Genomic DNA, 13,156 nt, shown 5'->3' with positions numbered 1-13,156 from the left:
ACTGATGTTTTTTGCTAAGTTATGGTCCTTGGACTATTAAAGGAAATTCATGCAAAACTGTCAGCATTTTTTTTTTATCAAGCTTGCAAATACAGTTAATATTTTGTGCATTCCTTTACCATGACAAGTTACAGTTACAAATTATAATTTTGTTCCATTGCGGGTATCAATTTTCGCTGTTTCTTGATTTGTGTTCAGTATTTTTATTTGGGGGGGGGGGGGAGGGGGGTATTATTTTCACGGTTTTCTGTCCTCTGCCAAAACTAGTACCTTTAGTGTCAGTCCCTGTAAGAATCAGGCAGTGGGTGAAACATGGTGTGAAAAAACCCATCATTTTGATATTGTAATTTTGACTATTTTCACCATCAGAATCAAGGAAAACACAAGTTTTTCCATATCATGCTGGACCATTTAGTTAAAATTTCATTGAAATGCACTAAAAATGAATATTTCAAGGGCAGAACTCTGTCAAAAACCTAATATTTCTATTGAACAATTTCTGAGCAAAGCCAGTGATGCAGAGATTAAATAGTGTTTTTTTTCCAAATAGAGGAAGTGTCCTTGAGTGATATTACATTGTCAGATTGGTGGGTTTTGAGATGCATGTTTCTGATTTTTCCCATTTTGCCTGATTCTTACAAACACTTACACTTAATGCAGACTCAGTTTTCACACTTTTCTCAATTACATATTAGGTATGTCATTTTCATTCTGTTCTCTTCACCACAATTTCCTACTGATAGAGGACTGTTTTGCCATCACCCATGCAAATCTTTCAAAATGGTTTTTTTTTAAAAGAAAATGAACCTGGCTTTTTTCTCTGTAAACTAGTCTTTTATTGTAAATAACATCACAAACTGTCATATTCTCTTGAGTTGTGGCTCCAGATGTTAATTTGTATGGCAATGTCACTTGTTCTTTCCATAGTGACTAAATAAACAGATCTGTATGATACAATACTAAAGGCTAATTGAAACAAAATAAAAAAGGTTGATGTTGCTGCTAGAAATCATGCATCCCATGATTGCTAATATCTAGCATATTACTATAATAAAAAATGAAGCAAATAATATTTAAATGACCACAGAATTTAAGCTCCATTGTTGCTAATTCAATAGATAAATTCATTTAGCAAAACTGGTATTTACCGTTGGGTATTCCAATTAACTCACTGTAAAGGGATTTGCTATTGAAGTCTTGCCTGAAATATTTAATGCTAAAATGTTGTATTGTGAACATTCTTCTAAATTATTTACTGTTGAAAAAAATAAAAAATTGAAGCCACCCAATGCTTGGTGCATCATACACCCAGAATATCAAAAGCCACCTAATGCTTGAAGCATCATTCACCCAGAAAATTGCAAGCCACTTGATACTCAGAAAAATGTGAGCCACCTAAAAATTGGAGCATGGTCCAAAGGGTAACCTTTTTAGGAACATATACAAAACTGTTCATATTATGCCAATTTGTATATCAAAGAAAAAATATGGGAAGTATATCTTGTCATCACCTTTTTGCATTCTCCACCACATTGCAATAATTGCATACATTTTAGACAAGCATTTTTTAAAAATTGATCACAACGTATCATAATGTGAATACTTAACCTTTCAGTTTCATTTCTTTTATGTTACAGGCAAAAATATAAACAATGCAATTCAATAAAATATGTATTCTTTAACAATTCTTTAACAAATAGCTTTCTTTAACACTGTAGACACTGTACTGTGTCAAAACTGTAAAAGTTCCAACTATGGTATTATTGTGATGTTACCATTGTTTAATGCACATTTCAAGGTGATATCCAGAACTTCACATAGTCATTTTTAACTAAAATAATTCTATCTGCTGTAAGATAATCATACTCCTCTATTAAGTTGACATTTCACAGTTTCAAGTTGACATTTCACAGTTCCAAGTTGACATTTCACAGTTTCAAGTTGACATTACATAGTTCCAACTTGTAAATGAGAAATGTCAACTTAGAACTGATAAATGTGAAATAAGTCATGGCACTACATGTCTTTCATAACATGTGTATTATATTATTCTTCTCACTCGTATCTGTTAAAGATTCCAATTTAATTACTTTTTTGTCATTAACCAAAATAAACACAAACTTATTCATGGTAAACATGGTGATACATTAATACATAAAGTAAATAAGTTTAAAAGGATGAATGGGAGAGAAGCATAATCCATTCACAGGTATATTCGTACTTAATTAGTTTACAATACAATTCTAAAATAAAGAAAGCATCCAAAGAAAGATGTCCTGTCTTATGGAGGCTAACATTGGGTACTTGTGGTAAAAGCTGTAACAGCTAACGCTGAACAAACTCATGTTATATATCTTAAAAAAATATTCAAACTCTACTAAGAAAAAACTAAACAAGCCATAACGAGAAAATGAGAAAGAAGGTACATGTACTAGATTCAACAGAAAATACCATTTGTTTGATTTTAGAAGAGAGGAATTAAGTGGAAACAGAAAAATAACACACAAAAAACCTTTTATAAAAGTTGACCCAAAATAAAAACAAAAGAAATAAAAAATCAGCAATAGGACTCCTATGAAATCACAACTTAATTTGATGATATGGGACACAGGTACCATGACCTATACGAAAATGCTGTATTCTGCAGATCAAGGAAAAAAATAATATTTTTTTTTTAACTGAGAGAGGATAGGACAAACAGAAATACAGACAGATGTTAAAAGTACACCTTATGTCAACTGGAACACGAGTATATGTATAGTTAAGTATTTTAATTTAAAAGAACTAAGTTTCCCATCAAATAAAACCAATAGTGTTCTGTAAGCCTCTCCATTATCTTGATCCTGGTTATCCTACCAAGTCCTAGCTCCATAGAATATCTTAACTGCACACTTCCACAGAAATCACCAAGTCACCGCTGGATGACCAAACAAGCTATTGTTTTTTTCACCATTTTTTTTTCCTTCTCTAGTTTCAGCCATTTGATTTGTTTTCCTCCATTGTGATTAAATCTATAATTGCATGCATCAGTGCACCTTCTTTAGAATTCTTGTCCCAGTTAGTAACCCCTGTCTTTGTTATTTTCTCCTCAAGTAGTTTATCCAGCTGTTTTCGTAGTTTCTATAAAATACAAGGCACACCATAATTCTTTTGCAAGTAATAACAATCTAACTGTGTCTATGACATAAGAAAAACTATGACTCTGTCATTGAAATTGTAAAACCTGCATTAAGTATTAGACACAGTGATTCTACTCAACTTATTTTATTATGAGAAATGTGCTATCTTTAAAATCAACAAAAGAATCTTTAAACAATCAAATCAGACTTATAGTGGCATGTTGTCCTATTTTGGACGTGTGTAACTAATCAGAATTCCTATTTCAGTTGTATGTTAGATCACATTACAGGCAAAAAGTCTTCAGCAGCGTTAAGTATACCAAATTTGAGATCCCTACCATATTTGACAGCGTATAAAAATGATAACTTGTGCTCCAAACCATTGTTGATGAATTTTCATATAGATATATATATCATTGAAACTGTGATAATATGTCATCCCTTTTATGTAATGTTTAAGAAACAGTTTATTGTGAAATGGTAACGTACTCTGGGTCTTTATATTCTATTTTCAAACTGAGCATAACAAAGTATAAAATACATAACAATCCATGTATAAATGAGTAAAACATTACATTTAACATGAATTTTTTCCATTTTAACATGACAAAAAAGACTCTTTCTGCATCAGCCACCTTTTTCATGAAAAAAAAAACATTATAGTAAAATTAGTCACAAGTAATGACGTCAAAGTATATTACGTAATGACATCATATAATTACAACTAATTCTACACTTACAATTGTTTGTGGAAAGGACCACTGAACTTTTATTGGATGTCATATTAGAAAAAATTTTTCAACAATTATATTCACTGAGCTTCAAAATCCTATTGAATTATCTCACAAACACAATTTCATGTAAGATTAGGCCACCTAAAAAAATAAATTCTTGGTACTCAGGCACTCTTACTTTAAGGGATGCATTAATACCACTTTTATTTCAATAAAATAATCCCAATTGCATCTTGAGAAGTCAAAGTTTTTTAAAATAATTTCCCCTCCTTTCTTCATTGATTTGATGTTGAATAGCCTTAGAACAAAGACATGTTACTTTAAATGGTCCTGCCTTAAAATGTTACTTTGAATGGTCTAGCCTTAAAATGTTACTTTAAATGGTCTGGCCTTAAAATGCTACTTTAAATGGTATGGCCCTTAAAATGTTACTTTAAATGGTACAGCCTTAAAAATCCCTACCTTAACCAATACAGCAGTTTCCTCAGGACACCAGAACCTAACCCAGTCATCTATAACTACAACATTCTTTAATTCATCCTCCTGTCAAAAATAAATGTATTCTTGCACTCATACATGTATATAGGAACAATAAAACAGATTTTAAAAATGTATTACAGCACATACAATGATGATGTCCATGCGATAGAGTTGGTCCTACCTTGTTAAAGAACATGCAATGATGATGTTCATGGGATAGAGTTGGTCCCCCATTAATTCAATAACAATCATCTAATGAACTTGGGCTTACATTTTCATGTTTTTGTCTCTTTGACATATACTGTGAAAGTACTATTGTTCATGGGGTACCAATTTTCGTGGTTTTTGTGGTTGGCCAAACCAAGAAATTTGGTTCCCAATGAAAAGGAGATTTCCATTGATTTGTATACTAAAAACTTCAAAAACACAAATTCAAGAATCCACCAACATGTGTTTCTTCCCTAATCCATAAAAATTTGGTATCCACGAATTAAAGTACTTTCACAGTACACCATATCAATTTCCTTATATTCCCTAGGTAATTGACTGAACAGTTGAGAAGGAGATTTAAACATCTATAAGACAACTGAAAAGATATCGATAGAATGTTTATTTCTCCTCCTCAATTGTCCAGTCCATTACATAGGGCAGTTCATCAGGTGATTGTAATTTAATCTAAGGAAGATTTATGCCATTCCCTAAACATCATCACAGTAAGGGCTGTACTTCTCACAGATTCTTTCAGATGAACAGATTCTCAGCTATAAATCTCTGTGGTTTTGAAAAATAATTAGCATTTCAAGGTGTTTAAGAATCAATTTGGTAGGTACAACTTTTCTTATTAATTTGACCATCACTATAATTGAATTAACCACAAATATTAATACTTCTTTTAGGAAAGAAAAAAAATTAAATACAATTTTTGTCAGTTTATAAATACACCAACCCATAATTGTTCTTCCGTACTGATCTTTCCACCAAAGAATAGCAAAGCATACGGTGATATTCCTGTCATATCATGAAGCCAAATCTGAAATCAGAGAAAGAATATTGTTTTTCTTAAATACCAGCCTATACAAAATTCAGACACTGTATATGGTAGAGGTGATTCATAGTGAGAAAAATCCACTGAACAAATGATGCTTTTTGGTCTACATATGCTACATAATTGTGTAACAATAGACCTTTCTGTATTCAGATTGTATTTTCAGAAAACCTTACATTCATATCCCACTAAAATCAACCAAATCAAACCAAGTCAAGAACAATAACTCTTTCAAAAAGCCAAATTAATATACTTTCTATATAACTTTTATCTTAACAGTACAACAACTGGACAACAAACTTGGACTGTTTACGTGGTCTTAATTAAAAATAAAAGGGAATTTATGTGGGTTTTTTACATGCATGAATCATCTCCTGTCTGATTTTCATAAAGACTGCTCATTACTAACTTTAAATAACAACAGTGTTAAAGCACATGATACACATGACCCCCCCCCTTTTTCAGTACTAAAAGTCCTAAAAAAATTTTTATTAATGAACAAAGAAGGAGCTTCTCATTTCAATAAAACATTGTATCTTATAAAAACCAAATCATTCAAAGAGTTTTTGATTTATTATATCATGAGAAGAGAGGAAGACAGAGAAACAGGATATATAACTTTAACAAGATGGTACATGCTACGTCGTGCTAAGAATAACCCCACTCAACCACTTCTATGAAGCTTGGAAAGGAGAGACACCAGTCATCATTCAAAAACAATACAACAAATATCTAAACATTTCCTCCAAATGAAGCTGAGAAATCTGTTACAAAAATTTCCATTATGCATAACCTAAAAATTTAAGTTGTATGGTAAGAACATGAGCGAAGAACCTGGAAAGGGGAGATATGGTACAATTTATCTTGCAGAAGCAATATACCAAATATCTGAGCATTCCCTCAAATAAAAGCTGAGAAATCTGACAGACAAGGTGATTGCAATATAACCTCACTCATTAGAGTTGGGTTATATTATATTTTCCAAACGATGGGTGTATAAAAAGTAATTGAAATAAAACAATGATAATTAAATTTATATATTGGTACTACTTCATGCAGTGAAACCTATCTTCTACCTAAGAACAGCCAATTTATTGATAAATGCCCGCTACATACAAGTATGTGTATTTCATTGAAAAATATCATGTGGTAATATCCCAGGCATTATCAAGTAGTAATGCCCTCTTGATTCTTTACCACAAAATAATGAATACCACATGACCATGTCTTAAACATTAGGAATAACTCATTCTTTTCTGATATGAAACAACACTATATCTCTGTAACAACTCTATTCAAGGGGGATAACTATTGATTATAAAGTTCTACCTTTGAGGTCTTCAGCAGTGTATGATAAACAAACCACCTGGAAGCAAAATCTTTAGCATTGGCATTCACAGATTTTGGATGTACTGTTATTCTTTTTCCATCACTCAAAGTTAAAGTTGGTGACCTAAAAATAAGCAAACTCATTAAAACTGGTATTTACAAACTTAGGTTGCATTTTCATTGTTTTCCAAAGATGATGTTTTCCAAAGATGATGTTTTCTAATCATTTAGAACTTCCAATGAAAAAAAGAAAACAATGTCATAAAAACAATGAAAAAAGAAAACAATGTCATAAAAACAATGAAAAAAGAAAACTATGTCATAAAAACAAACATTAAAGAATTAAATAAAATCATAAAACATTCTAAACATTCCATTAATTTCAAGTATTCCAGGCAGTAAGTAAGACTTTTGAATTTGCCATCCTTTATTTTGATTTGTACCACTTACTTGAATTGTGTCCTGGGTACTTTGAGCATTTTGGCAACATTAGGGTATAATCCTGCACAGATCACAGCTTTCACTAAACCTAGATTATCTGAAATGAGAGAAGAACATGTCAAAAACATCTAAAAAGATACTGAAATTCTCATTTATAGGCTTCATCAACTTAGTTCCAAGAAAATTTAGATATTAAAAAGTCTAATACAAATTACAAACTATCATATAGAAACTTTAAACCAAAATGTTGAATTATTTCCATGACATGCTCATAAATTTAATCTGACATAGCATTTATAGGACAAATCTACCAATGGACAGCAGTTATACCCCAAAAAATGATGATGTTCAGATGATAGAGTTTGTCATGACATTCCCTCGATGAACTGCCATCATCAATTGACAATGAGATTTACTGGTAAACTTTTATCAGACATGGATTTCTATGGAAACAAGAGGCTCCCAGGAGCCTGAATCACTCACCTGGTTAAATTTTGTCTTTAAAGTGCAATAAATTTAACAAGGAGTCCAACAATTTTGACTTAAGAGGACTGGTAGGACTTACTATAGGATCATTTCTGCAATTGAAAGAATTTGGCTAAACCTAACAATTTTGGAGATATACATGAAAAAATACTGTCTGACCCCTATGTTCTATTTTTAATAACGGCGGCCATGTTTTTCGACGGATTAAAGATCCCTATAAAATTTCTATGCAGGATACCCCAAGATACATTCATATCAAGTTTGGTTCAAATTGGTCTAGTAGTGTCAGAGGAGATGAGTTTTGAAAAATTGTTAACGATGACAACAGATGACAACAATGAGGACGGACACCAAGTAATGGCAATAGTTCATATGCCCTTTGGCCAGGTGAGCTAAAAATTAAATCTCCTTTAGATGGTCTAGTTATATGCCTCATTTCATTAGATGATAATCATACAATCAAGAGAAGACTAACCCTATTCCCTGAACATCATTATTGTATGCACTATAAACCTTGTCCTGACATTAGGAAAAAGTACGGGTATGGTGAAACGTAACAAATGCATCAGCATTTTACCTCAATACAAAATAGTACCAGTAAATACTTTCAGAGGGTCTTCAACAAATGCAAACCAACCATTAAGTAAGATCTGAAAGACCCTGATAACAGAAGTAATAAAATCCACAATAACGAGTGTAAGCCAACCTTTAATAAGATCTGAAAGGCCCTGATAACAGAAGTAATAAAATCCACAATAACGTAACGATGACAATTCTTCAAAATTAAACAGAAAGTAATATAATGTCACAAAGACACATTAATGACCAACATCTCCTGACTGTGAACAGGTACATGAAGTATGCAGTGAGGTTTAAACTAGTTTAACTAAATGAATATTTACTAAGTTGGGAAATAGATATACAAAATGCAGCATATCTACCTGAATGAAAATTGACAGCTGGATCTTTAGGATTATTACTGGGAACAAATCCAATATCATGTAAAAGTTCTGTAAACTGTTTCTTCATGTCACCTAATAACTATAAAAATACAGATGGTAAAATGAAATAATTAAAACTAATATCACAACCAGGGACATATGATATTTTGACCTAATAGAAAAGTTACAAATGAGATCACTTTCCCAAGGAAGGTAAAATTTCATTAATGGAACAAAAAAAAAATTGAATACTCTTGGTTTCTCCTTCAAGGAAGGTAAAAAAAAAAGAATGCCACACTTAACTATAAACCTTTGTGTCTTTTTCCATATTTCTATCAAAAAGTGTCATAGATGTATATAATGTTACTGGACTTCTTCATGTTCTACACTTTACCAATATTTCCTGTTAATTTTTTTTATGAATTTCATTTCTATGTTTATTTAGTAGATTTCTCCTAAGTTCCCTAGAGGATAGCTGGCATAATTAAGCAGTTTTATCTGGATGATTACAATGATTACAGACATTGGGAATAAAACAACTTACTTTTTATATGTATTATTTTAGTTGCTTTATGTTCTTTGTTGTGTTTTCTTTGTCTGGTCTTTGTCCCTGGATTACATACTTTTGGTTTCCACTAGAATCTTGGTTCCCTTGATTACTCTTCCAAATTTGAAAAATTTTCAGTTCACACAATTTTCAATCAATTTATTCTTTCACAAAGAAGGCTATAATATCTGATAATTTCTGAAAAGAAATAGTTAACTAATGCTTAGAATACTGTGAAAGTACTTTAATTTGTGGATAACAATTTCCGTGCATTAGGGAAGAAACACATGATCATGGATTTCTGAATTTGTGGTGTTGAGGTGTTTAGTATACGCATCTGTGGAAATCTCCTTTTTGTTGAGAATCATATTTCATGGTTTGGCCTATCCATGAAAACCACAAAAATTGGTACCCCACGAACAATAGTACTTTCACAGTATACTTGTACACAATACATGTAGTACAGTCACTTACTTTCAATGTATTCTCAGATAAGAAATGGTCATAACAATAGTGTCGACTTTGTTGTTTACCTCGGGTTTTAGCTCTCTCCCAGCCCTGTAATGTAATTAGAACTGATAGACAGATTAAATAAACACATTATGTACAAGTTTACCTAAGCATCATGCAAAAAAAGGCAATGAATAAAGAACTTTTTTCCTTTTTTTTTTTCTTTAAGTTAGTCAGATATCAAATAATACAATTACATGGTAGCCTATATATGAAAATAGGAGATATGGTATAATTGCCAATGAGACAATCATCCACCAAAAGTCAAGCAACAAACAATGGTCTTCAATGACGAGCATACCATAAAGCAAGCTGTAAAAAGGCCCCAAAATAAATGAAGTGAAACTATTTATAAAAGACAAAAATCGACCTAATTTACAGACAAAAATGTAAAGCAAATAACAATAACAATGACTGGATTGCAGGTGCCTGGATTTGCACAGGCACATAAAGTATGTGGGGAAAAGAGGGGGTGGGGTTATGCTGAAACTTGATTATAGAGATTTTTGTTAGATTGTCCAATCCTATTCTATATAAAACATACAGGTATTAAATTTTGATCAGTAAACATGATAAAGTAACACAGAACCTCTAATTAAACAAACCTGAAAAGCATTGATTAACATGATGTGATCACTCTGACTCCCCTCAGAAAATCTTAATCTCACTGCATCTGCTTGTTTCTCTTTACCCTGAAATGTTAAAACAAACACTCTAATCAAGTGGATTTTAGACCAACTAAAATAATAACTTAGTTCGCAGGTCTTCATATGATTCTTCTGAGGGTGCTTTATTACCACATTATATCTCCAAATCAATAAATAAAATTAAATACACCTCCGTCCTCTTCTTTCCCTGAGTACAAACAATGTAAAAGACATGTAAAAGGCACTCAAATCACTTTTTTAAAGGAAATATAAAAGGTGATAAAAAATACTGCCTCCCTTATTGTTGGTCATGGAAAAGACCAGAGAAACAAGATACTTTAACTAATGTGGATTAACAGACTGACAGACTGAGTAGTCTGATATCCGTAAAATATAAACAGACGTTAATACATGTGTAACAAGCTTTTGTAAAAAGCAGGCAAAATGTGAAAAATCTGAAATATACCAGAAAACCTGACAATGTTTGACAACTTAGCATCAGGATTAGAAAATTGAGATTTTTCACTAAGTTATCTACCTTGAAAAGTTCACTTACAGCTCATTTAAACAAATTTGTAACTCATTTTATCAAATTTGATATGGAAAATCTTGTCTTTATTCCTTGATTCAGATGGAAACTACACTGTCAAGTGGTGGTTTATTTCAAACCTGATGATAAGATTGACACTTAATAAAGATATTAACCAATGGTATGGTGAAAGCATCCTTAAAGCTGAGACTAGCAGCCACTATACAGACTGGATCCAGACAGCCAAACATAGCACCAAACAGTATCATCTTCCCAGACTGTGGATCTACTGGCATTCTAGCTAAATGATAACCTAGAGGTAACAAATTTTCATCTTTATCTAAGGCTTGCTGAAAAAAAAAATGTCATAAAGGATAAAAGAACAATTTTCATACATGTATTAGTTTTTTGTACATTTTTTATTCAGTTGTTTTTGTTGTTGTACTAGACTCCTGTTTTCTTTGGCCCTCAATAATAAGCTTTGAATGTGGCTTGAAGTGGTAACACTCTTTCTACATGTACTTAAACACAACAAAATTCACCGTTTTTCAATTACATGTACCTACACATGATGGTTTTCTTTTCTATTCACAATTGCAATTATTTAATTTTGTATGTAACTTCTCTTCTGAGTGGTTGACATTTTTTCATCATCATCTCACCTTTGAATTATTGATGTCATGTTAAGTTGTTAGTTGATTTAAGGAGGTAGATCTATAACTCTTGAAATCAGTGATATGTTTGTATCATTCTCAATTTCACAAAGCCTCTCAAGCTTTTGTTTGAAGCAGAATAAAATCAATCCAAGTTAATTAGATGCTTACATAATATTGATGTAAAATGCTGAATACAAACGTTCCAATAATTTTTAGGAATTGTGTCCCTTACCCTAGGTCTACCTCCTTAAATTTTGAATTAAATATTAAATTATAAGGAATTATTGTTATATTTTTCAGTCTATTTGAAATAACCTCAATATATTTGGTGCACATTTGAAAATAATTTGCTACACAAGTTATTTAGTATGTACCTCATGATTAAGGTTATTTCTTCATTGACTGAAACAGTCATTTCATAAATAACACAAGCCGTATTATTGCAATAAAGTGAATTTTCTTAATAAAAGTTTCCCATTTAGAATAGAGAAACTAATGCATGCAGTTTTATAGCAATTTTGAAATTTTTTATTGAAATGAGCATTTCACTTTTAAAGACTTTGAAGAAAATCCTACTTCTGAATACTGATAAATATTCAATAGTACAAGTTTTAATCAAAGCAATTCCAAAATGTTTAAATATTTTTTTGCAATAGTAACACATTGCAATAATTTAAGAAGTACAATAATTGAAGCACACAACTTACCAAATTTTGTAACATAATTATTGCATTATGTACAGCTTCCATAGAGGGCTTATCCATCGCCTTGGCAACAAATGGTTCTATCTTCCCCAACTTTAACAACTGGAGGGTGAAGATAATAATAATTTTAAAAAATTATGTAAAATAATATAAATGTAGTATGTTTGTATTTCATGTGTATCACAATTTTAAATTGGTTCAATTACAGGTTAGAGGCTGGCCATTTTGGCAATAATAATTTGGGGGTAAGTGCTCATGCATTCATGGCAGTAATTATATTTTGGTTATTCATGATTTAATTTAATCTATTCATCATATAAATTGTCTCCCTTGTTCGTTACTATTTTTCGACATAAAATTCAAATTTTGTAAACGGGGGATTGAAATACATGTTGTGATGTTTTGTGACATTTGGCAGGAGAAAGTCCGAGAGTAAAATTACTGAATTAATTTTGCAGTGTGAATTATCAAAATTTTTTACACATGAAACATGCCATCTATATAATAATCATTTATATGTCTGTAAATAAATTTCAATCACATTGATCATTTAAGATAACACTGAAAGACTGACTTTGATATGTAAACACAATTCCTCCAGTCTAGTTCTCAACATTTCAGGGGGTATGTAGTCTCTCAGTTCCATTTCTCTCAAACTAGTGTATAAATGGAAACAATGACCAGGCTGCACTCTAAAAATAAATGAAAAAAAGTGACAATTCATTTATGTTTGGTGCAAATATGAAGGAAGAAGTATTTTGAGAGAGAAAATATGACTGAATTGCATAAATTATCATGTATACTTTTAAAGAGTAATCAAGGGAACCAAGATTCTAGTGGAAATCAAAAGAATGTAATCCAGGCACAAAGATCTGACAATCTGGAAAACAGACATACACAACAAAAAATATAAAATAACCAAAATAATAAAAACAAAGCAACAAAAGTAAATGAGCAACTCAGCTTCCATTAAAAACTGGAAGCATGA

The 13,156-nt window shown here is 31.4% G+C and overlaps 1 protein-coding gene across 3 annotated transcripts in view; it reads right to left on the bottom strand.

Annotated features, from left to right (window-relative positions):
- Positions 1 to 1,658: 1,658 nt before the first annotated feature.
- The window catches only part of LOC148601269 (ATP-dependent DNA/RNA helicase DHX36-like), a 31,548-nt gene continuing 20,050 nt past the window's right edge, over positions 1,659 to 13,156 (bottom strand). For all 3 annotated transcript variants that reach the window (XM_088555965.1, XM_088555966.1, XM_088555967.1), the window contains 11 exons: positions 12,743 to 12,860; positions 12,172 to 12,270; positions 10,985 to 11,158; positions 10,238 to 10,324; positions 9,597 to 9,680; positions 8,576 to 8,675; positions 7,158 to 7,245; positions 6,708 to 6,831; positions 5,280 to 5,363; positions 4,316 to 4,396; positions 1,659 to 3,120 (listed from right to left, as the gene is read on the bottom strand). In XM_088555965.1, coding sequence (XP_088412091.1) covers positions 2,974 to 3,120; positions 4,316 to 4,396; positions 5,280 to 5,363; positions 6,708 to 6,831; positions 7,158 to 7,245; positions 8,576 to 8,675; positions 9,597 to 9,680; positions 10,238 to 10,324; positions 10,985 to 11,158; positions 12,172 to 12,270; positions 12,743 to 12,860 — 1,186 coding nt within the window. In that variant the 3' untranslated portion in view covers positions 1,659 to 2,973. The remainder of the gene's footprint in view (positions 3,121 to 4,315; positions 4,397 to 5,279; positions 5,364 to 6,707; positions 6,832 to 7,157; positions 7,246 to 8,575; positions 8,676 to 9,596; positions 9,681 to 10,237; positions 10,325 to 10,984; positions 11,159 to 12,171; positions 12,271 to 12,742; positions 12,861 to 13,156) is intronic.

Source organism: Perna viridis, chromosome 12 (assembly GCF_037379345.1).
Source record: "Perna viridis isolate PV_CMFRI_1.1 ecotype Kerala chromosome 12, ASM3737934v1, whole genome shotgun sequence".
NCBI classification, from domain to species: domain Eukaryota; kingdom Metazoa; phylum Mollusca; class Bivalvia; order Mytilida; family Mytilidae; genus Perna; species Perna viridis.
This window is presented reverse-complemented; position numbering and strand designations above follow the sequence as displayed.